This window comes from Esox lucius, chromosome 11, assembly GCF_011004845.1.
Source record: "Esox lucius isolate fEsoLuc1 chromosome 11, fEsoLuc1.pri, whole genome shotgun sequence".
NCBI classification, from domain to species: Eukaryota; Metazoa; Chordata; class Actinopteri; order Esociformes; family Esocidae; genus Esox; species Esox lucius.
Window position 1 is genome coordinate 23255347 of NC_047579.1, and position 24715 is coordinate 23280061.

At 38.8% G+C, this 24715-nt stretch overlaps 1 protein-coding gene across 3 annotated transcripts in view; it reads left to right on the top strand.

Moving 5' to 3' along the window:
* Window positions 1-672: 672 nt before the first annotated feature.
* Window positions 673-24715, top strand: part of LOC105031096 (nuclear GTPase SLIP-GC) — a 75375-nt gene continuing 51332 nt past the window's right edge. For 2 of the 3 annotated variants that reach the window (XM_010905318.5, XM_034295335.1), the window contains exons 1-8: window positions 675-1327; window positions 4070-4151; window positions 4350-4465; window positions 4768-4863; window positions 4967-5028; window positions 5119-5182; window positions 8583-8619; window positions 10512-10598. In XM_010905318.5, the coding sequence (XP_010903620.2) occupies window positions 4079-4151; window positions 4350-4465; window positions 4768-4863; window positions 4967-5028; window positions 5119-5182; window positions 8583-8619; window positions 10512-10598 (535 nt within the window). In that variant the 5' untranslated portion in view covers window positions 675-1327; window positions 4070-4078. Of the gene's footprint in view, window positions 1328-4069; window positions 4152-4349; window positions 4466-4767; window positions 4864-4966; window positions 5029-5118; window positions 5183-8582; window positions 8620-10511; window positions 10599-24715 lie in introns of all 3 variants that reach the window. The other variant, XM_034295336.1, reaches the window with a different exon arrangement.

Here is a 24715-nt window from a genome sequence, read left to right on the forward strand (position 1 = left end):
TCAACCTCCCCCCCTGAATGTATTATTTTTTTTCTTTCTGGTTTCCAGGAGCAGATGGAGCAAGATGTTGAGGAGGGCACAGAAGAACCAGCACCTGAATAAATTAGACTTTTTTTATTAGCAGTACCAACTTTAGTGTGGTAGGATACTTTAGGTATTGTTTAAATAAATTGCTCAAGCTGTACCAACAAGTTCAATGATTCAAGTCTTTATTCACTGAGGTCAGGCGAAGTTCCAATACATTGTAAACCAAACCATACATGCAGAGGACTCCAAATCAGTAGCTATAGTTTAACACCCTTTCTAATACCATTTCTACACATTTGTTATAACATGATTGGTTCAAAATATTTTGTATACTCTGATGATTGTGACACCAAAAGAGAAAAAGATTAGGAACAGAATTTCCATTATCGCAGTACTACCTTTTAGTATGTTAAGCATTTAGCATTTTTCTCTGCTTATTTCTAAGATTTGTTTTAGGTCTACAATTAAAGTATATTTTAACATGTAAAGATATATACATGTAAAGACAGATGTGGCTTGTAATATAAAGACTGAGTTTCAGATGTTTTGTTTCATTAACTTAAAAACCAATCTTCATGTAATTATAATGTTCTGAAAACCTTAATGAGAGCCTTAATACAGTTTTGATTTGTTGTATATATGTTGATATATATTTTTTATTTACCAAATTGGTCAGTTTAATTGGCTTTCCATTGAGAGGATCACTTGTGTTGTTTTGCACCAGAAGTGCCAGTAACTTTTCAAATCCTGAACAGGCTGTGACATTCAGTACCTGTGTAAAACCTTAAAGGAATGTTACAAATGTCTGTTATGTTTCTTGTACTTAATGAAAATGTTATTTTAGGTCATCCTCATAACGTTACTTACAGTACCAATTGGGGACGTAATCGTGTGTATGTTCAGGCAACTATAATAATGTTACTAAATAACGTCATTAGGCCTTTCAGAGGCCCCCACATTTCTGCGTCCTGACTAGACTTGGTATGTAACTTTCATCAGCTGACACCACAGGTACATACCGATGATGTTTCAAAAGTACGTAACCATGACTTGGTGGAGACTACAAAACCGTTGAGGTCACATTCTGGAACGTAATTTTGTTAGCTGGGTAGCTTGCTGCACAACATGAAAAGAAGAAATTCAGCAACTCACCTGTCCCCTCCTACTTACCACACCTCAGACTCCATTTCCTTGAACTGGAAACCGAAAGTTAAAGCAAACTACGAGTAGTCGGATAATGATCAGTCTTATTTAATGTACACGGACCAACATCACTATTTCTATAACACCAATTGTCAATGTAAGTAGATACAGCATATCTGCATTTCCAGGTTCAATGTGCTTTATTGTAGCAGTAGCCTTTGGTTACACTGATTTGACTTAATCAACAAATAATTCCATAGCTGTATGTTCTGTTGGCAGTGTTTCACAAGAAAAAGTGTTTCTGTCTTTATTGAAGTTGTTGAGAGCATGGCTTAATCCTTCATTGAAGTTAATTCTATTTTTGTCTGCCTCATTATGTCTGCCACTCATTCTTCCTGCTGAAAGGCATGCTCAAAAACCCTAAGTTATTTAATTCATTAGCAGTTACACACAAATCCACAATTATTCTGGATAATCAGATTAATTTAAGACTTTGACTTGTGTGTCTAAATGCTCTAAAAAATAAATAATTTCATTAATAATCTTTTTGAATGGACACAAAAAGGCATAGAAATGTACAGGTATCACGCACCGATACCACGTCATGGGAACATTAAGTGAAACTTGATGGTTGTGTCGCCTCAGGCCGCATCAGCATAGAATGACACTAGCTCTGCTCTACTAAATTGTCGAGGAGGAAAGGAAAAACACTAATTTTACACAAGTAATTTGCTAAAATATCGTTAGACACAACACAGCGCAAAGTTCAAGGAGTATGCTAACGCTAGCAGTGCAGAACCACAACAACAGCTTACTGCTACACTGGAGAAGCTAAATAAAAAGGTAAAAAATGAAAGAGCAGAGCATTAATAGATTCAATGAATCAAATACAGTTAACTATCACACGAGCATCAGAGCAGAGCAATAATGTCCAGTCCTGCATGTTCGCCGTATCAATCTAGCGAGTGTGGTCAGAGAAAAGTAACTGGTACAGCATCCATATTAGGAACATTATCATTCCTCCCCAGAAACTCTGTTCTTCCTCCTCCTCAGTCATCAGCCCTCCCCCGATCAAACGTCACCCCTCCCTTGGTCAAGTATCTGCTTTCCCCTTGTCAAACATCACCATTTTAAGCTTCAGTCCACCTCTGGTCAATCGTCAGTCCACCCCTGGTCAATCGTCAGTCCACCTCTGGTCAATCGTCAGTCCTCCCCTGGTCAATCGTCAGTCCTCCCCTGGTTAATCGTCAGTCCTCCCCTGGTCAATCGTCAGTCCTCCCCTGGTCAATCGTCAGTCCTCCCCTTGTCAATCGTCAGTCCTCCCCTTTTCAATCGTCAGTCCTCCCCTTGTCAATCGTCAGCCCTCCCCTTGTCAATCGTCAATCCTACCCTTGTCAATTGTCAGCCCTCCTCCAGTCAAACATCAGCAATCCCCTTAGTAAAGTATCAGTCAAAAGTATACGATTTTAACCTGCAAACAAAACAAGCAGAAAAACTGGAACTACTATCACATGGACTCAATACAGAAGAGGTGCTAGCTTGACTAATAGATCCACTTAAGTCATAAAGTCAAAAATATGTGAGCTCGAATTGACTCTTCTTAAAGCTGGCCAGACTGCCAGATTTACTAACCGGGAAAATAGGTCCTTGGTCAGGGTGGTGACCAAGAATGCAATGGCCATTCTAACAGTGCTTCAGAGTTTCTCTGGGGAGATGGGAGAACCTGCTAGAAAAACACAGATCTCTGCAGGACCACCCATCAGGATTTATTCTAGACAGAACCCACTCCTGAGTAATGGGGGTGTGGCCAAATCATAGACTGAGAGCATGAGGAAAAACTCCTAATTAAATCAATTTTGTTTTCATGTTGTAACACAATTAAATGTGGAAAAGTCCAAGGGCTGTGAAGACTTTTGAGATATACTGTAAAGGATGAAGGATGAGGTTAAAATGAACCATCTTTCTTGGCTCTGTTCCTATAAAAACCAACAGCTTCATTTGGTTTCTAGAAGCCATTGCTTGTAATCTAAACTGCAACCATGAAATAAATGTAATATCTCAACTGTATATACCAATATATACCACTGTCAAATTGTGAAGTACACTTTCCTGTGGACCATTGCCTACTTATTGAGGGGGATTGAGGTGGTGAACGAAATGGCAAATAGTGTTTTGTTATTAGGTTTCTGTAGCCAAATATATTTTATTCACGCTACCTAATGTAGCCCATGACTTTTTGTCTTAATAGTGGATAACGATAAGCAACTGGTCAAGGTGCGGCTAAAGATCTGTTGATTCCATAGCAAAACAGTGTAAATGCAAATGCTAGGGGACTTATTATGCAAAATAACACTAAGTCTATCTACAGTATCTATTTTACAGTATATATCTCTTCTCCCTTTAAAAAAATACAAATTCATAAATTAAATTGATATATTGGCATTCAGAGAAACAATTGTTCTTGAAATTATTATTAATTTATTATTAAGGTATTTTATTGAGATAACAGCCAAACAGGAGGTCTGAATCTCGAGTGGTTCAAAGTATCTAGGTACAACAAGCTGGTTTTACATGCGTGTAGAACTGGGCTACTCCCATCTAATTATGCATTCAATCCCTTATATGGAAAAAGATGCATTCTCAACTCACAGTCGAATCTCCCACTCCTATTCCTCCAAGTAGATTTTTCAAACGACCCACAATATAGTAAATGGCAATACTATAGAAACTAATAACAGAAAACAATGTAAAAGAACAATTATTCTGGCAACTTTCTATAGAGCAGTGGTAATAGCAAGAAAATCTCATACTTTGGTTCTAATGTTCAAATTTCCAACACACAATTTATTCTATTTACAAATAATTTCATTACCTAAAAAGTTGTTTCCCTCTTTTATAGTGAAATCTCATGGCTTCATCGTCTTTTGTCAGAGACCTGTTAACAAATTGGAAGCTCAGTAAATGGATTAAGAATTTTGAAGGTGAACATTTTTATTTAAACATTGTATAATACATTGTGTAATAATAACACATTTATTTTATTATGGTTTTACTGTACATTCTATTACTACCCAGTAGTAAAGATATTGCCTCAAGTGAAAACAAATCTTTTGTTGTTAATTTGATGTAATTGTAATTTGAGATGCATAATATATATATATATATTGACTGAATTTCAGATGAAGAAATCAACGAAGAAGGTTTCCAGTTACTTAAAGAGAAAGACATCATGGACCTGATCCCAAAAATAGGACCAAGGAGAATATTTATAAGGAAACACAAAACATTTATAAAGGTATAGATAGCAAATTATACAGTATGTACATAACTAATATTAGACAGACTGAGTATGGCCTGTATTTATTTTGTATCCATACAGTAATGCAATATTAGTTGCTTGCATTTGTTTTCATCCAAGACCTTGTAATTCAAGTCCACTGCTCTAGAATATATTTTTCTGCCTAGATAATGTCTTAGCATAATCACAGGTAATTTTATGCTACAGCCATGTTTATATTGTGCTCTAACTACATTGTAAAATATTATTGTCCATCTCTTATATTTTGACTTACAACCGAGAGAGTTTTTTACTTGCAGAAAAGGCAGAAAACCCGCAATGAAGATAAGAACGTTCAAGAGGCCACATCTTCATCAGCCTCCTTTATCACGACCTGCAAGACCTCCTCAGGAAATGTATCATTTTGACTCTCTATAAACATATACTCAACTGTTAAGGACAATTATAAAATCCCTTGATAAACTTGATACCCTTATAAAGCAAAGTTTCTGTCTCTAGGCAGAGGAACCTTGTCAAAAGGCCATTGTAAACTCCATCAGAAGTCCTATAATGGCTAAAAGGTAATCAACACATCATCCCTGCATACATTACTGACTATATATTTCCTACTGGTGGACATAATCACAGGTGTTTTCACACTTTTTCACCAGGACGATGGTAAACATGGGAAGTTTACCCAAAACCACCAAATCTGGAGTGGGAGAAACAGACCTGGTGGGTAAAATCTATCTATAACGTGTCCATGATCACAGGAGTCATAGAGTACTGTGCTAAAGTCTTTGCCCACATGACAACATTGTTTAAAGCTATTCGTCTGGGCAATAAGTGTGTATTTGCTCATAAAACACTATATAACATTAGAATACGTCAATAAATAAAAAAATAAAAAACATTAATATAACAAAAAGTAATAATAACTATAGCCTTGTTTTTTCTGGTGGTCTTGACCAGTGCCTGCAACACAGATGTGCACAGCAGCATGAGATAACATTTGGTCCACTGCTCTTTCATAAAATTGCCCCTCGCTATATTTGCACAGTTTCCTGGCAAAATAAGCCATAATAATTCCTGAGAATTAAAAAAAAATTCTAAGGAGGTAACTGATATCTTGTGAGATGGCTAGATACTGTACCTTTTCATCACCCCAGAAGAGGATTCCTTCTCAGGCACTCGGTACAACAAATACTGTGCTGTGAAAAAGAACAAATGAAACATGCATCAAACTTTCTTTTTTCTTTTAGTATCCCTCTACATATTACTACAAGCCACGCAAAGATCTGAAAAAATTCAGTATGAAATTTTTTCAACAATTCAACAGTGCTTTTGTAGAGAAAGGTTGAACTGACAATGGCTCCGTGTTCACTACATAGGTTTTTGCATGTAGTTTGTTCACTCCATAAATGAACTACACGCAAAGATTAACTTTCAATGAGACATTGCGAAAAGTTTTGTGTGCTAGCATTTGTAGAGACCTGGCTGGATCTCTTGATATCCGATCCAGCCATCACCCCTGCTGGTTTTCCTAACAACCGGCAGGACAGATCTTCAGTAACCGACCTGGAGATACTGACTGTAAAGGTATGGCCATTCTACCTCCCGCAGGAATTCAGCTTCGCTATAATCACTGCAGTTTGAATTCCTCTGCAGGCAGTTAAAACACGTGCGCTGGAAGACCTACAAGGAGTAATAAATAGTCTAGAGGACGCTCACACTGAGGCTGCTTTCATTGTTGTTAGTTATTTCAATAGGGCAAGTATGAGGAAAGTTTTGCCGAAATACCCCCAGCACATTAACTACTCTACCCATGGTGATCAGACTCTTGGCCACTGTTATTCACAATTACGAAATGGCTACAAACCCATCCCCCGCCCCACATTTGGTAAGGCTGATCATACATCGATTTTGCTGCTCCCATCCTATTGACAATGCCTAAGACATGATAAACCATTTTTTGTTGAACGTGGGAATGAGGGATACATTACTGCATTACAGGACTGCTTTGAAACAACGAATTGGCAGATATTCTGTGATGCAGCCGATGGGGACATTGATGAATACATAGATACTGTCACAGCATATACAGCCTCGGGAAAATAAATAAGACACCACTGCACCTTTTTCTTTCCTTTCCAAAAAAGTGGAACAGAAAAAAAATGAGGATTTTAACCCTTCTGTTCCTCAATCAAAACTTTCCTTTTTGACTTTTTTGGAAAGGAAAGAAAAATGTGCAGTGGTCTCTTAAGTTTTTCCGGAGCTGTATCTCCAAGTACATTCATGATGTTGTCCCAATGATCAATGTCAGGACTTTCCCCAACCAAAAGCCCTGGGTTAATGGTAATGTCCATGCTAAGCTCAGAGCACGGTCCTCTGCCTATAGCTCTGGGGTCCTGGAAGCTGAGAGAGATGGAAGAGATGGAAAAAGAGACTACAGGGAAAACTTAGAATCTAACTGCCCCAGTTCTGACCCCAGAGGCATGTTGTGTGGACTGCGACACATCACAAACTACAAAGGGAGGAATAGCAGTGATTCTGCCTCGCTCCCTGACATTTCACCTTCTATGCACGGTTTGAGGCAACCAACACAATTCTTCAGTAAGGCTTGCTGAGGACTACGACGACTGCACTCTGTCCCTAATCATGGCTGACGTGAGGAGAGCTTTTAAAAGAGTGAACCCTTGGAAGTCACTAGGGCCAGATGGCATTCCAGGACGTGTCCTCGGGGGGTGCGCCGACCAGCTAGCGGATGTTTTCACCTCAATATTCAACCTCTCCCTGACTGAGTCAGCAGTCCCCACCTGCTTCAAGCAGACCACCATTGTTCCTGTACCGAAGAAACCTTCCATCACCTGCCTGAACAACTGTCGCCCTGTAGCACTGACCACCATCCTCATGAGCGATAAGGCCCCACAACCAACAACACTCATTACACATGAACATTCCAGATGCTCTGATGTTTTTTCAGGTACTTTCAATCTACCCTAGAATATTCCCTTTCATGTGCCATTCAGCCATTCAAGCATATTACACTCATGTGTATGTGTAATATTCAGTACTTCTACCCATATTGTGCATTTTCTCAATCCTCCTCCTAAATTGCTGCTAGATTACGTTATGTATATTTTGTATATTATTGTCATACCTGCCATATCTATAATATTAAATACTACTGCCCATTTTTTGCTATGTATTTTGCTTGATATATTTGTACACATTGTTTCTATGTAGATGTCGGGTGCCATGTATAAATAAATGTGCAGTATAAATAAATGTGAAATTTGAACTTGAAAATCAGATGGGGGGGAAAACTGTTTCATTGCATTTTATGGGGAATGCATGCTCTATCCGGCTTTAAAAATGCTTCATTTAGGTCTGCTCCACCCCCTGCTTTTTAGTTATTATGCATCCGGTCAGACGTTACCACTGAACCAGGGTTATAGACCTAAAATCACTTTTTCATCCAATTGTCAAGAGATTTTCATGTGACTTTTCTAAAAGCTGCATGCAGAAAATATGAATATCTTCGCACCAGTGGTGTGTTTCCACACCATTAGTGGGAAGCAAAGAGAGAAAGCATTCTGTAATAATGTTGTAAATACATACTTTTCTTTCCTTATATTATATTGAAAACAAATCTAAAACTCAGTTTTCATTTCTGCCAACATTTTTATTACAAAAACATGAATGGTAAAGGGCAAATGTTCCCATTCTGGTCTTTGTCCCTTTGCTGTAGCCAGCAGCTCAGAAATACAATGAGGGTAGCATGCCTTAATGTCACCATTATTATGGCTTACAGAGTATTTCTATTTCTCAGCAGCCATGCATGATCAGGTCAACAGAATAAGACAATACATTTTGGAGCATCTTCACAGATAACATTGTTATCTTCATCATAACTTAATTCCTCTATAGCCTAATGAAAAGCATGCAAACTGTTTCTGACAGAATTGTCAACCATTATTTTAATACTTTTATAAAAATAACAACTATTTTTATTTCACAATTTACCTAAAAACATAATGTAAGCATTGATAGCATATCAACTTTGATATATTAGGGTTGTACATTGTTTTTTAATTATGCCTTAACCATGATGATTTTTGATGTGTTTCTTCAGTGTCAGCCCTCAACCAGAATGGGACCCCCTTCTACAGGTAAAAAGCACAATGGTTTCAGATTTTCATATACACTGAAAATAAATGGATCTTAAAAGGAGGACATTTCACTGAAATGTATGACTAATTAGTAAGAGGGCTATGGAAAAGATCCCTATTTTGGTTTAGAAACCTACAAAGGTTTCTACAAGATCATGTGTTTGCAATTCATACTATTCATGGTTTGGCGATTGGCAATTTTGGTGAATGAGGACAGAAATGCTAATTAGTATCATTAGTATCATAAGATTCTGGAATGTAGAAACCGTGTCAAAGAAACTAAACCAAACCTTTGCTGTAATACGTTCCCCATAGATTTTATAAGGAAACCAATATTTTGATTTCTAATTTTGGTATAATATCCCCTTTAAAGGTTCTTGAATACTCTTGGCTGATAAAGAACATTTGAGTTAAAGGGGCACTCTGTGGGATTCTGTCTCTAATATTTATTTGACTGAATTTAAACAATAACCATAATGTCTTCTTCCCTTACTGAATGTGACCAGAGTATTAGCTATTCCATGGTGGTTTAGCGTGGGGTATATTACATTGATGATTCTACAGATATCCTAAAATGCAAGATGCTACATAGCTCTAGTTTCTTGCAGTTATACAAAAGTATACATACAACATTTGGCTGTCTAGACTGTTATTTATAGAACAACCTAACAGCTAGAAAAGCTTCATCAATCTTTTGTTGCACATTTTACCAAAGAGTACCAAATGTTTAATGAAAGTACCAAACACAAATACTTTTGCTCTAATGTGTGGCAAATAAAGTAAAGATAACTATATTGGTAAGGTCTTTTTGAAGTTATACACATTATAATCAAATGTTATATTACAGTATGAAAAAACTAAACAATTTGTAGCCTTTTTAATATTTTTGCACTGAGTATTTTCCGATCTTTAACCAAACTGAATATTAGATAAAATGGAACTTGAGTGAACAAATAACAATGTTGATACAGGTAAAACATTTATTAATTAAAGAAACTTTAAGCAACACCCAATGCCTGAGTAAAAAAGTATATTGCCTCTTAAAAGAAAACATTAACAGGTTATGCAGCATTTAGCATCAATGACTGTTTAAAGTTATTGATTAGTCAGTCACAGCATACCCAGTGTCCCTGGTCTAAATAAGTCCCTGAAAAAGGGTTGTAATGAAAGAAGGGAGTAGAACTGGCTTCAAGGTCTAGAGTTGACCTTGAGGGTTCAAACCATCAGATATTTTGGTTGGATGGCCATTCCTGGGATATTTTGGTTGGATGGCCATTCTCTATTTAAACAACATAGCTCTGACTGTGGCTTGGTGGAGTCTGATATAACCCTTTTATGACTGATAGGCATCAAAGTTTTTTTTTCTGATGATCTGACTCTTTTTTTTTTTTTTTATGTGTGGCATGAGATTGCTTTGGAACCTATGTGCTGACAACTATAATCTGATGACAGCAGCCAGTGTTGGTCAGATTTCTGCTGGGCAGGGCTGGCCCAAAATGGGCTCGATTGTTTACCATTGCATACTATCACATGACCCTAAAATGTTTTGTTGGCTTAAATGAACCAGGTGGGCAGTCACCTTTTCACATCTGAAAATTGCATGTTTGATTACCTATGATGCTAAACAAAAGAAGCAATCATGGACCTCTTAACTTTGGTCAAAATCAGACAGTGGGCAAATACAAGGTAGTTTCCACGTATGCCTCCTTCACAAAATGGGGAGCATTATGCAATGGACATTTAGCCAACGGGAATTGGGGAAACCATATTCATTATCTAGAGCTCCTTGTGATTTTTCTAGCTGGGTGCAACTCATCTCTTTAAATTGGCAATCAGAAATCTGTGACTGCTGATATCTCTATTAACAGAAAACTGTTTAAATTTTTTTCCAGACAAAAGGAAATCTGATGGGGACGATGCAAACGAACAAACAAAGAAGCAAAAACGAAGTGCTGCATCCAGAACAACTGAAACATTTGGTAGGTGGATGTTTATTTCAACCACAATCAGTCTAATGTGTTTTAGAAACTCAGTGCTTATACAGATGCCCCACCTAAAAACCCCATATAGCAAGTGGCGGAGTAGTTTACCTTTCAGTGCCACATCGGTCACCGATCATCTCATCACTGTTCAAAGGTCAAAAGTAGCCTTGTACTAGTTCACCTGAAAATCTTTTTTTTTTTCAGAACTGAAAAGGGGTATGATTGAATACAGTGCTCTTCTGTTGTAGCCATTTTTATCCCTAACAGCAGTAGGGAATGTGCATTCAACTCATCACATGCAATGCTGTATGGCAGTTCTTACAACATCAACACAAAGCATGTCTGGTTTGAAATCACAATGATTACAATTGTATGACATTTAGTCCGGGACTACAAGCAATTATGACTAAAGTTCATTTAATTACATAATTATATTTATTGTGTTACACTCCGGGCATAGGGATGTCAAGTGGGACGCTATACATATTGTGCTTATGATTTAAGCATAGATTATTGAGCTACATTGAAGTGGATCACAGAAAATGTACATGGACTGTATCTCTGTATCTCAAAGTAAATTCATTAATTCTTTACTGTTAAGCATTGAAGTTACAGATAATCACATGGATTATCATAGTAAGTAGGGATGCTCATTTAGATTATTATTTTTTGACCGATAACCAACGCTCGTTAACAACCATTAACCATTAACCAACCTCAGCCCACCTTAGCCCCAGCATAGTGCTTGTCTACTGGTTTTTATTCAGAAATAGCAACATGTCGACATTTAGTTAGTCTGGTGCACAGTCTAACTGTGAGACCTGCGGTGGAGAATACCTGCTCAGATGGTGCTGAAGTCCCAAGAATGCAGAGGTAGGGCCTCACTAGTGGCCAGCCTCGGGAACCACGTCTGAATAGGTTTCCACCAGTCAAGAGGATTAGTATTCAGTGAGGTGGGATTGTCTCTCAAATAGGTGTCCACCACTGCCTCTGCAGTGTATGTGCAAAACAGGCAAATGAGTCCCAGTTCACACATCCGGGAGAGTTAGCAGACATGATGTTGCGTGCATTTTCGTGGACATATGTAGACACCTTCCCAGTAAGTCCGCAAGTCTCCACCGCAACAGTTTAGCTGCGAGGTTGTCAGCTGTGTGTCTGCCTGGCATACTCTGTATTACTAGGATGGCCGATCTAACCTGCCTGTCCTCATCGATTTAGTGGCATGTATTGTCTGTGTTGTCTGTATTTTTTTTATTTAATCCCTAGAGGCCTTTTTTTCCTCCAGCCAGGCCGTCGTAAATAATAATTAGTTTTTAACTGACATGCCTGGTAAAATGAAGGTTACATTTTTTTTTTTTTTAAAGAAGCATGTAATTGTCACGTAGCTGTCCAACAGTCGCTCATTAGAGTCTCAAACTTAGTGCTACCAAGTTGCGTTTTGAGCTCTTTTTTTTTCTTTGCAAAGTGGCCTTCAATTCGACGGGTAATAGTCGGTCTTCATAGGATTTGGTAATTAGGCTTGATATAGCCCAGTAGCTCCTGAAAACCCTTGCAACAGACCATGCTGCAGGGCTCGATGTTTGTCTCCACCATTGAACAGACTCTCTGTGTTATCTCCTCAGACCGCCACAGGCAAAGTTTGTTGTCCTTCATCACCCTATGCTGGATGTTTGCTTCGCAAGTGATGTATTGCATTTGTGCTTGTACAACTGCTATATTTCAATACGGCATTGCATTTCTTACAAATAACCTTGTCGTTCTCCAGTTCAAAATGGTCCCAAACACTACTTATATATTACTTATACTTAATTTTAACCGGTAAACATTTGTATTATTGGTTAACTGTTAATTATGAGCATACATACTACCAACAGGGTGGGGTAGGTAACTTTTTAAATGTAATCTCTTACAGTTACAAGTTACCTGTCCACATTTGTAATCAATAACATAACTTTCTGATTACTCAAACTCTGTAACGTAATCTGATGACTTCAGATTACTTTTAGATTATTTTCATATTAAGTGGCATTGGAAAACAAATAGGAATAGCCCATAACCAACTGAACACCTTTTGCGGGATCAATCAATGTTGGGTTGTGTAGGCTACAGTGCCTTTGGAAATAGATTTCTAAACCATTACTTTTTACTTCAGTATGATTGGGCTACATCTCTACATTACACGCTAAAGGTCTGTCAGATATTCAGTCATTCTGTCACGTCTTCGGGGCGGAACAAGGAGGAGCAGGAGAACGGCGAAATACTGTTGGTGTATCTTTTAATAATAGAGTGATGTACATACGAAGTGCAACACTGCTCTTTTGTAACAGAGAGACAATAACACACAAAGACAGGGGGAGCAGAGGGAACATATATACTGGGGGGAATGATGAGGATGAGAACCAGGTGCGCTAAACAAGACACAGGTGAAATGCATAATGAGTTGGACGGTGGTGTCGAACGCTGGAGTCTGTCTGCTGCAGGGGGAGGTGAAGCAGCAGAGGGCGCAGTTGTCACACATTCCAATTAATCCAATAAACCTTGATCTTCCAGAATCTGACTTTTTCTCTGAACCTAACCCACAATCTAATGATGCTGAAGCCTGTTCTGTTATTTGTGTTTTATTCATGTTTTTAATTGCTTCAAAACATTGTTGAAACATAAATGGCAATTACTCGAAAAGGGCATTGACTTTGTTTTATATAAAAATTAAGATATCCGGAGCTTTTCGCGCATAAACAAAATCTGCAGTAGTGTGGTGATTTGCTCCACAACCAACATTGTCAAAATGTTGCAAAACCCCCGGCACGCGAATGCACGTTTTCAATCGTGAACACCCGCATAGAAAATAAGATTTACCCCGCACGAACGTAACCTGCGATTATTATGGCCACCTGTGATAGATTTTCAAAAAGCAAATGAAAGAAATAAACTGTGATTATAAACCTGCACTCCTAGTTTCAAGTATAGGACGTCAGCAGCCAATGATAACCAATGAACACAATTTTCAGAGATGCAAAGCAAGCAAAATCATATGGCCTACCTGTATGGACGGAGTTGAAGTGGCTGCGTCAAATGCAAATAATCATCCTTTGGCAGAGTGCTTCCGAACACACCTTTTCTCCTCAAATGTCATGGTAAATTCCATATAATGTTTTATCTTGAAGGCAGCGCCATGTTACAGCTATCTAACAAATAGTTGCCTAATCTATTAAACAATTCAAACCTTGAAACTTGAAAAAGATATAACACCAGGTAGGTCTATTGCCTATCATTGTTCTGAGAATGATGCGTGGAGTAGATAACTAAATCACATTTTATATGACTTGGCTAATATTATCGAAGATATACTCTGTTTTTACCAGCCATCCAACCAAAATAAATTTAAACTAGCGCTTCCTCCGTCACTAAACTGGTTATGCGCATCCACCTTTGAGCGCACGACTGAGGAACACAACTGAGGCGCGCAATTAATATTTTGGTTCAAGTTACAATGTTTTTATAACATTAAATAATAGCCTAAACATACTACGGGGTGTCATAATTATTTTGCAGTTGAAGTAATCCAAAATAAATCATACATTTTTTCAAAAGTATCTGTAATCCGATTACAATATTTCTGTTGGTAACATAACGGATTTGTAAACCGTTACTCCCCAACTCTGACTACCAACTAGTCATCAATCAAAGCAACAGATAATCAAATGTATAAACACTCTCCTAAAGTTTGCATGCGAACATGCTCCCTACAAGTCTAATGTATAAGTTTAATGTATACACAAAATGCGGCCAGGAGTCCTGTTTATTCTTCAAAATGAAATAAAGACTGGCACTCACTCCTGTTAATAAATAAAATAACCATGCCTAGACATTTGGTCTCGCTTCTTTTCAAATCTTACCATTCGACAGACATAATGCACCTGCAGAAAACCATAAATCCATGTGCAAAGATATTAAAATATAATGGAGAATTCATCCACACACAATAGAAGAGCGCAAGATACACGTCATTCTCCTTCCGTCCGAACAACCACGCCTCCTTTTGGGGGAAAATAAGCGCTGTAAAAGGTTAGACAATGGAAATATTAATGGCACCATGCCTAAAAGTTGTTGTGTAGTGTTTTGTACGTCGAACTCTTTCCTGCTCAAAAAAGCACAGCAAAAGACGAGATCTGTGGCTTCAGGCAATCCGCAGAGAGGGTGAAAATGGTCAACTATGGGACCCGTCCTGTCAACACGTTTATGTCTGTGGCAAACACTTCATCACATGTTAGTTAATGACGGTAAAGTCAACAGTTAGAATGTTGAAAGTCAAACACATGAATGTTGATGCTGTATTGAAAAGGAAGAAAATTAACTTCCCTTAAGTGTTTTAATGTCATGAATATCTTCATAATAATCCCAATTCAAGGTTTTGTCTAAATGCTGCATTAATGACATGAGAAGATTATAGGGAATTCAACTGAATCTTCAAAAATTAAATTAAGCATCAGATGTAATTGTTCATTGCAAACTATTGTAGTAATACATATCATTCATCTGTGAGATGATTAACTGTACATATTTGTGCATGTGTATGTGAACTGTATGTGACAGGGATGATGATAAAATTATAATCTACTGTACGTTGTAGCCTACCATATAGTTGCAGTGTGCTTGCTAGCTTGCAAAACATGTTAGATTTAATTACTTTACAGTAACGTCACATTGGGCAAAATAGCAAAATAAAGTGACAGCTGTCATAAATACATTACCTGGAGATTCAATAAGGTAGTTGTATATGTCAGGATATGATGCCTCCGGTCACTGGGTCGGGTTTTTCGTCCACTTTGATGGGGGCAGACTGAATGGACACTCAACCCCAATTTCTTTAGTTTTCTCTAGGTAGCGTTGCCGATCAATGACGATCAATGACATGAAATAATTGTTTGCCTGACTGGCCATAGTGTAGGTGGTCTGAATAGCTAAAAAGCAATACGGTTTTCTTACTTTATATTAATTACTTTGCAAAGACGTCAGACTTTGTATTGACTGCCAGTCAAATTAAATGGGCTGTTTTCCCCCAAAAGTGGGCGGGAGCATGATGCGAAGGCAAAGTACCCGGATGGGTTGCTCTTATCTATGTCCTAACAACTATCTGTTTAACCAATAATTGTAATTTCAGTATGTTCCTGGTTTATTTGTCACATCAGTGGTTTTACTCTCTCACGGATTAAGTGGGTAAAGCTACATTTAGCCTCCTACCTCATAGAGTTAGATCCGGAAATATTTGGACAATTTTTTCTCTGTACACCACCACAATGGATTTGAAATTAAACAACCGAGTTGACTTTAAGCTCAAGTGATTGACAAAAATATTGTATGAAACGTTTAGGAATTGCAATGATTTTCATACAGTCCTCTTATTTCAAGGGCTCAAATGTAATTTGATGAATCAACACAATAATAAATCAAACTTTCCTTTTTCATACTTTGTCAAGAATCTCAGGCAAAGACTGCTTGAAGTCTGAAACGCATGGACTTCACCAGACGCTGGGTTTCCTCCTTTGTGATGCTTTGCCAGGCCTTTACTGCAGCTGTCTTCAGTTGTTATTTGTTTGTGGGTCTCTTCTGCCTTAAGTTTTGTCTTGAGCAAGTGAAATGCATGCTCGATCGGGTTGAGATCAGGTGATTGATTCAGCCATTGCAGAATATTCCACTTCCTTGCCTTAAAGAAACCCTATGTTGCTTTCGCAGTATGATTTGGTCATTGTCCATCTGTAAAGTGAAGCGCCGTCCAATCAACTTCACTGAATTTGGCTGAATCAGAGCATACAATATATCCCTATACACTTCAGAATTTTTCGGCTGCTTCTGTCTTCTGTCACATCATCCATAAACACTTGTGACACAGTGCCAATGGAATCCATGCATGCCCATGCCATCACACTCCCCCCACCGTGTTTTACAGATGGTCATGAGCCATTTCAAGCCTTCTCCATACTTTTTTCTCCCCAAATGCGAATGCCACTTCTGGAATCAACTCCAGACCGTGTACCTACTTAATTGATGAAATAATGAAGGAATAGCCCACATCTGTCCATGAAACAGCTTTTGAGTCAATTGTCCAAATACTTTTGAAACCTTGAAAAACAGGTGACAGCATATAAAAGAGCTGTAATTTCTACACACTTTCTCCTATTTGGAAATGAATATACCTCCAAATTAAAGCTGAGAGCACTTTAAGCCCATATTCATTATTTAACAGTAACTTGAATTTATTTTGGTAAACAGCCAAAACAAACTTATGTCAGTGTCCAGTTATTTCCGGACCTGTGTCTGCAGGAAACCATTTTGGGTGTGCACTACAATCACTTGGGCCAATGTATACATTGGTTATTGTAATATCTGGATTCACGTGAAGAGCGAAGAAGGATTTATTGCAGCAGTACTGAACAGGACAAGGCAGAGCAGTGGTCGTTGGACAGGCAAAGGTCGGTAAACTAGTATCAATAGTAACTAGCAGTGGCGGAGCATAGCGTTCTCTCCCATGGGTGCAAACCTTAGCCGCGGAGGCCCCCCCTACCACCACCCCCCATTGTGAAAGTCTTGCTACCTGATTACCCAATTAAAAGATAGGCAGATAATATAAATATTTAATACTATTAATACTATTCTCCCAAAAATCTATGTACGTTTCACGTACCATGAATAACGGATGCTTGTTATTAGGCTACAACAAAACGTACCTTCTGTTACAAAGCTTCGCTGCTAGCTGCTTTTGGACCTAGATCATAACTGTAATTCTCATTCGCTATAAACTGTGATACTGCGTCATTGTGATACTGCGTCAGATCTATCCATTTCCTCTTGCTTCTGCTGGTCAACAACTTTACTGAAGATGTTTCTCAAGGGCGCATATCATTATATTACATTTTTGTATTGCCTTTCTTTCCTCTGAGTGGCAGACATATTTCCATTTTAATGTTTTGTTAATTTTCCACTGTTCACATCCTTAGCAAACGAGCCGACAAAATCCGAGGTAATACCCAGGTTTAATAGATTAATTAATTGGTTAAGGAGGATGCTGATAAGAGCGGCTACTAAGAAGCCAATGCAGCTTTTAATCAATCAATGTGGACAGAGGCAGTTTCTGTCAGAAACCGGCATCAATCTGATTACTACGAAGCTGCCTGTTTAGCATAGGCTACTCTCAACCATAGAGAAAAGTCGCACAGACATTGGCTCCGCATTCACAATGTAGTTTTAGTTTATTATTGTTTTTATTTTTGTTGATCGACAAGCACTTTGGATATTCGTTCATCATTGAACACAGCGATTGCTGCAATCGCCGGCCGATGGAAGGGAAAGATTAGGGGCAAACTTGCCGGTGTCCTATGCAGATCTTGGAAAAGATACTGCAGTCTTCCATTACCGAGCATTTAGCTTGCAAATGTTCAATCCCTGGACAATAAAATGGACAAACTACATACACTGATTAACTTTCGATGGGACATTGCAAAATGTTGTGTGCTAGCATTCATGGATACCTGGCTAGATCCCTTGGTGCCAGACTTGTGTGTCACCCCTGCTGGCTTTTTTATCAAACGGCAGGACAGAAGGTCAGAGTCTGGTAAAAGTAAGGACAGAGGGGTCTGCATTATGGTTAACTTTTACTGGGGGATGGATGTTGCAGTGCTCTCAACACACTGTTCCCCAGATCTGGAGCCACTGTCTGTAACGATATGGCCCTTCTACCTTCCGCGGGAATTCAGCTCAGCTATTATCACAGCAGTCTATATACGCCCGCAGGCTGATAAAACGCGTGCACTGGAAGACCTGTATAGGGTAAAAAATGGACTAGAGGACATTATAGCTACTATTGTTGTTGGCGATTTTAATACAGAATATACAAGGAAGTTTTTTCCAAAATACCACCAGCACATTCATTTTCCTATCCAGGGTGATCAGACTCTTAGATTAGATTAGACTTTATTGTCATTGAACAATTGTACAAGTACAGTACAACGTAATGCAGTTTGCGTCTAACCAGAAGTGCAAATAGAAGAGGGCAGAAGATTTCAAGTATCAAGTATATGGGTAATGTCGTGGAAAACACTTCAGATTTCCAGACAAAAAAAGATGTAGAGACTCAGGAGCCTTCGAATCCAAAAGTAAACTTTATTGACATCAGATAAAGCCGTGCTGATCTGCAGAGCAACCAAACCATGTTGGTCTGCAGAACAACCGACTTCCAAACCCTAAACACAATTTTTTTATACAATCTGGTTATACAATGATATTAGATACATTAACTAGATTAGATACATGAAAGATATGAGATACATGAATACAAACTTAAAAATAATGATAACCATTAATGATTTACAAATGCATTAACTAACACTGTGTAGGGTCATTTGTTCATGTTGATACAGGACATAAGCTCATGTCGTTTTTTTGGGAACACACAGTTTGTACTGTGATTGTTTAAAGTTGATGCAGGACATGCATTCATGTAGCTAGTTGTTTGCATGAATAGGCTAAGTAATATACATTATTCATAAGATAATCCAATTTGTTAATATGGTTACAGTGTGGCAACCATTATTACTAAAGTAGACTGGCTACTTGCGTCTTCAAATAGGTGTGACATGCACAAAATGAATGGTCGCATTTAGGGTTATGTTTTGTTTGAAATGGGGATACATTACATATATTAAAGGATGCTTACTATGGTTGGCCAGTAGGGGGCAGAGAGATGTGGTCTTGTTGGGTTGGAACTGAATTTGATACAAACAAACACCTGCGCGTTCTAGTAACTCTTGAAGGAAAAGCCATATTTTCTTTCTCATAATTTATTCTGTTTTGCAGGTCGGTTTCGATACTTACCTGTTAAAGTGTATGTAGAGAGTTGGAAAAGCATAGGAATTTTATAATTATGAACTAGACAGAAAACCCACATTGAATGTAAAATGCCATGAGGGTGGTGCCTTCCTTTCAAAAAAACAAACACATTTGTTATAGTACTGTATGAACATTTTATTTTTGTAAACAACACTCCTGATAATATCCCTAGGATAAATATAATTGAAATTTGTAACTGTGTTGTGTGGGAACATTGCAATTGTTGCACTGTAAGGTTAGCGATTAGCTAGTTCCTGTTAGTTGGCCCCAGTTACAGTGGGGCAAAAAAGTATTTAGTCAGCCACCAATTGTGCAAGTTCTCCCACTCAAAAAGATGAGAGGCCTGTAATTTTCATCATAGGTACACTTCAACTATGAGAGACAAAATGAGAAAAAAAAAATCCAGAAAATCACTGTAGGATTTCTAATGAATTTATTGGTAAATTATGGTGGAAAATAAGTATTTGGTCAATAACAAAGTTAATCTCAATACTTTATATACCCTTTGTTGGCAATGACAGAGGTCAAACGTTTTCTGTAAGTCTTCACAAGGTTTTCACACACTGTTGCTGGTATTTTGGCCCATTCCTCCATGCAGATCTCCTCTAGAGCAGCGGTTCCCAAACTTTTTTTCCTGCGCACCCCCTTCTATGTCCCAACCGGGTTGGCGCACCCCCAATTCCCACTTCAAAAAAAAAAAAACGCAAAAAAGCTTTGTTTTATCGCCATATTAAGACTCATCTTTAATCATGCACAAATAACCAGAACACGCATGACAATAACAACATCAACAAAGTTTCAATATAATGCAACAAAGCAGAGATGGAGACAAGTCATACATGGTCAAGTCCAAGCAAGTCTCAAGTCTTAACCATCAAGTCTCGAGTCAAGTCTCAAGTCACAGTTCAGTTAAATCAAGCAAGTCAAGTCAAGTCAAGGGTTCACCCTAAGCAAGTCAAGTCGAGTCCTTATAAGTTTCAAGTCAAGTCAAGTCACAGTACTAAAGAGATGAACACACACACACACACTGTCCTCTGTTTCTGACGTGCGCTTGGTGCGAAGCTCGTTTTCAAAATCAAATATTTTTCTCCTCCGCGGTACAATTTTTGGTTAATTACGCTGTAATTATTCTTGTCTGTATGAGTAAAACAATAAAACCTCTTCGAAATGTTTAGTAATCACATCGGTGCCTCCATGTTAGCCTTTCATGCAGTAAAGTTAACTGTTATGGATGCCCATCAACATTAAAATTCAGGCTATGCCACTGTTATAGTCAAATTCCCTTACATCTATTTACCAGATGTATTCTGTAATGATAATGGTCACATTTCTAACAAGAAAAAATAAAATAAAATATGCAACCAATCTTATGACAAACAAAAGATTAATTCATTACTTAATCGTTATAGATCTTAGTGAAACTGAGATTACTTTCTTACCTTTCCTTGTGGTTCTTAAAATGACGAATGAAATTTGACGTTGTTGCATATTTTGCATCTGGCAAATCTTTTTTTATTCACACGGTCCAGTTCAAAGTCCTTGTATCCAAACGATACTATTTGTGGAGCTCGACTAACTGTCTGCTATGTTGGCGCGGTTTGAAAATTAGAACGACAGACAGTACAATACATTTAATTAAATTGCCATGTTTCGTGTGCAGGTGACGACGGAGATATAAGACGGCTTCAGACAGCTGTTTGCTAGAACTTCACTGCACAACACGCACTGAGGCTTTGGGCAATCTGTATCGCCGATCCAAGTGAAGCCCAGACCCAGATAATTGTCATCATATTTCCTTCTTTTTTCCCCCGTCTGGTGTTCACCGTCATCACCTTTTTTTTTGCCATCTCCTTCCCTCCTCTTCGGTTTCCTCCGCAACTTCTGACTCCCGCTCATTTTCTTTCTCTATTTTCGCTGTCCCTGTTGCCTCCAAATCTTCACTCTCTCTTGGTTCCTCTCCTCTTTCGTGACTAACAACTTTATAATTCGACGTCCCACTTGACAGTTTCCCTGATTTCAGCCAGTTAAGCATATTTATTATATGTATATGGAATGAATGAATGAAACTAGTCGGCACGCTTATAGTAGCGGCTGCAGTGCATAAAAGAAAAGCAGTGCATAGAAGAAGACAGCAGCTGTCTTCTTCTACGTTTCTAAAAATAAAACATAAATTATAGTTTTTTATTTAAAATAAAAGCGATTATGGAAATGTTTAATGTTCATGTTTTTTTATTGTATGGGAAAATCCTACTTAAAAAAACAGACTGCCATTACATTTTTCCTCTCGCGCACCCCCTGGTGGCAGCTCACGTACCCCTGGGGGTGCGCGTACCACACTTTGGGAATCCCTGCTCTAGAGCAGTGATGTTTTGGGGCTGTCGCTGGGCAACATGGACTTTCAACTCCCTCCAAAGATTTTCTATGGGGTTGAGATCTGGTGACTGGCTAGGCCACTCCAGGACCTTGAAATGCTTCTTACGAAGCCACTCCTTCGTTGCCTGGGTGGTGTGTTTGGGATCATTGTCATGCTGAAAGACCCAGCCACATTCATCTTCAATGCCCTTGCTGATGGAAGGAGATTTTCACTCAAAATCTCACGATACATGGCCCCATTCATTCTTTCCTTTACACGGATCAGTCGTCCTGGTCCCTTTGCCGAAAAACAGCCCCAAAGCATGATGTTTCCACCCCCATGCTTCACAGTAGGTATGGTGTTCTTTGGATGCAACTCAGCATTCTTTCTCCTCCAAACTTGACGAGTTGAGTTTTTACCAAAAAGTTATATTTTGGTTTCATCTGACCATATGACATTCTCCCAGTCCTCTTCTGGATCATCCAAATGCTTTCTAGCAAACCTCAGACGGGCGGGGACATGTCTGGCACTGCAGAATTTGAGTCCCTGGCGGCGTAGTGTGTTACTGATGGTAGGCTTTATTACTTTGGTCTCAGCTCTCTGCAGGTCATTCACTAGGTCCCCCCGTGTGGTTCTGGGACTTTTGCCCACCGTTCTTGTGATCATTTTGACCCCACGGGGTGGGGTCATGATTTCTAAAGTGGTTGTTTAACAAATTGTCTTTATAGCCTACACTTAGTTAATCCTGTCATTCTTGTAGGGAGGATTATGTGCCATCACTTGTAATTTAACACCAAACCATTAGTTCATACTCTTTTGGCCCACTGAGTAACCATTGAGCTGGAATAAAGCATACTTCACTATTAGGTAATTATGTTATGTCTCTTTAAGGAAAGCGATGAATTATCCTACTATAACAACCACTAACTAATGACTCATTGGTAGCTATAAATCCTTATTAACTGATACTTCACCATTAGTTAATTATTTAAATTCTTAAATAATGTGATGAATTATCAAATTGTAGCGTCTGGCAGGGCAGTGTCTCGAACCCTTCGGATCCCCAGGCTGGCACGCTACCCACTGCTCCAAATAGGGATATCCCATTTGGAGGGGCGAATAGTGGCCTTACCAAGGTCGCTACAATACATTAACGATCACTAACTAACGACATGAGTTCATGTTCTGAACAAATAAGTGTAAAAGTGTGTAGCTCTGTTAGTTAATGCATTTTATAATAATTAATAAAATAGGGGTTATCATTATTAACCGTTTGTTTATGTCTTTGTTCATCATCCATCCATGTTAACTACTGCATTTGTTAATGGCAGTTCATGTACCCTTATCGAAAATTGTTAACAGTATGGGTACGTACTAGTGGATGGTATAGATGTGCAATTAATGCAAAAGGATTACATATGGCAGTTCTAAATGTGCAATGAGAGCATATAGAAGATGTCAGAAAATGTACAAGTATTAAGTATAATGTATGTACAAGTGGGATAAATAGTTGTGCGGGTACAACTGGCAATTCTCAATGGCATTCTGAATTTGCAATCGAGGCAAATTGAAGGAGTAGGGTAGCATGTGCACCTGAAATGCAGGGATAGCAGCACTGAGGTTCCTGAGGTAGACGTTTATGTAACAACTGAAAATGCAAGTAGAGTGGCAGTTCTAAATGTGCAATGAGGCAAATTGAATGTGCAACTGAAATTCAGGGAAAGCAGCAGTGAGGTTCCCGAGGTAGACATGTACCTGTAACGACTGAAAATGTCCATGATAAAATTTTGCAAGGCAGTGTCTGAGTAGTACTAAGGGAGTAGTGCAACAATGGATTAGAGGCAGTAGGCAGTGGGTAGAGGCTTAGAGGTAGTGGGTAGGAGGGCAAACAGTTTGTGGCATGAATGTGAAAGGTCCCTCATGATACCGCGGCACGCCCTGCACAGACACCGCTTTCATTGGAGGTCTTCAATTGCAGGAAGCTGGGCGCCAGTGATGTGCTGGGCGGTTTCACCACCTGTTGCAGGGACTTCCGGTCGGCTACGGGGCAGCCGCTAAACCACACTGTGGTGCAGATCGTCAGAATGCTCTCGATTGTGCAGCGGTAAAAGTTCACAAGGATTTTGGAGGCTGCTGCTTTGCCTTTTTGACCAGAGCTGGTGTTGAGGGTCCAGGAGAGGTCCTTGGATATGTGGACACCCAGGAATTTGAAACTGGACACACGCTCCACCTCAGTGCCATCTGTGAGAACTGGGGCGTGACTGCAGCCTTTAGACTTCCTGTAATCCACAATGAGCTCCTTGGTTTTCTTAGTGTTGAGGGCCAGGTTGTTGTCAGCGCACCAGGCCTACCACCGTGGTGTCGTCTAAGAAACTGGACAAAGGTGTTGGAACTCTGTATAGGAACATAGTCGTGGGTGAAGAGTGAAGGAACTGGGTTTTGACCCATTTTAGATTAATTCCAAATAGTCAATGAATTCATGTTACAAATGAATTTAATATACAGTGCCTTGCGAAAGTATTCGGCCCCTTGAACTTTTCAACCTTTTGCCACATTTCAGGCTTCAAACATAAAGATATAAAACTGTAATTCTTTGTGAAGAGGTGGAAAAGTTCAAGGGGGCCGAATACTTTCGCAAAGCACTGTATATAGAGAGTATTACAATTACAGTACAAGTATCAAAGATAAAAGTTCTCAGAGTCAAGTTGTTTGCAAGAGCAAAGATGTAGGCAGAAGGAAGGAAAATGCAAGAGAGCTTTCCCATACTCCACTCTGATTTATATCCCCTAACTAAAGGTGTGGGGTGTGGGTTTATTGACCTAAGGATAACAAAACTAGTCCTGAAGAATAGACCCCTTATCAATTAAGGACACATTCC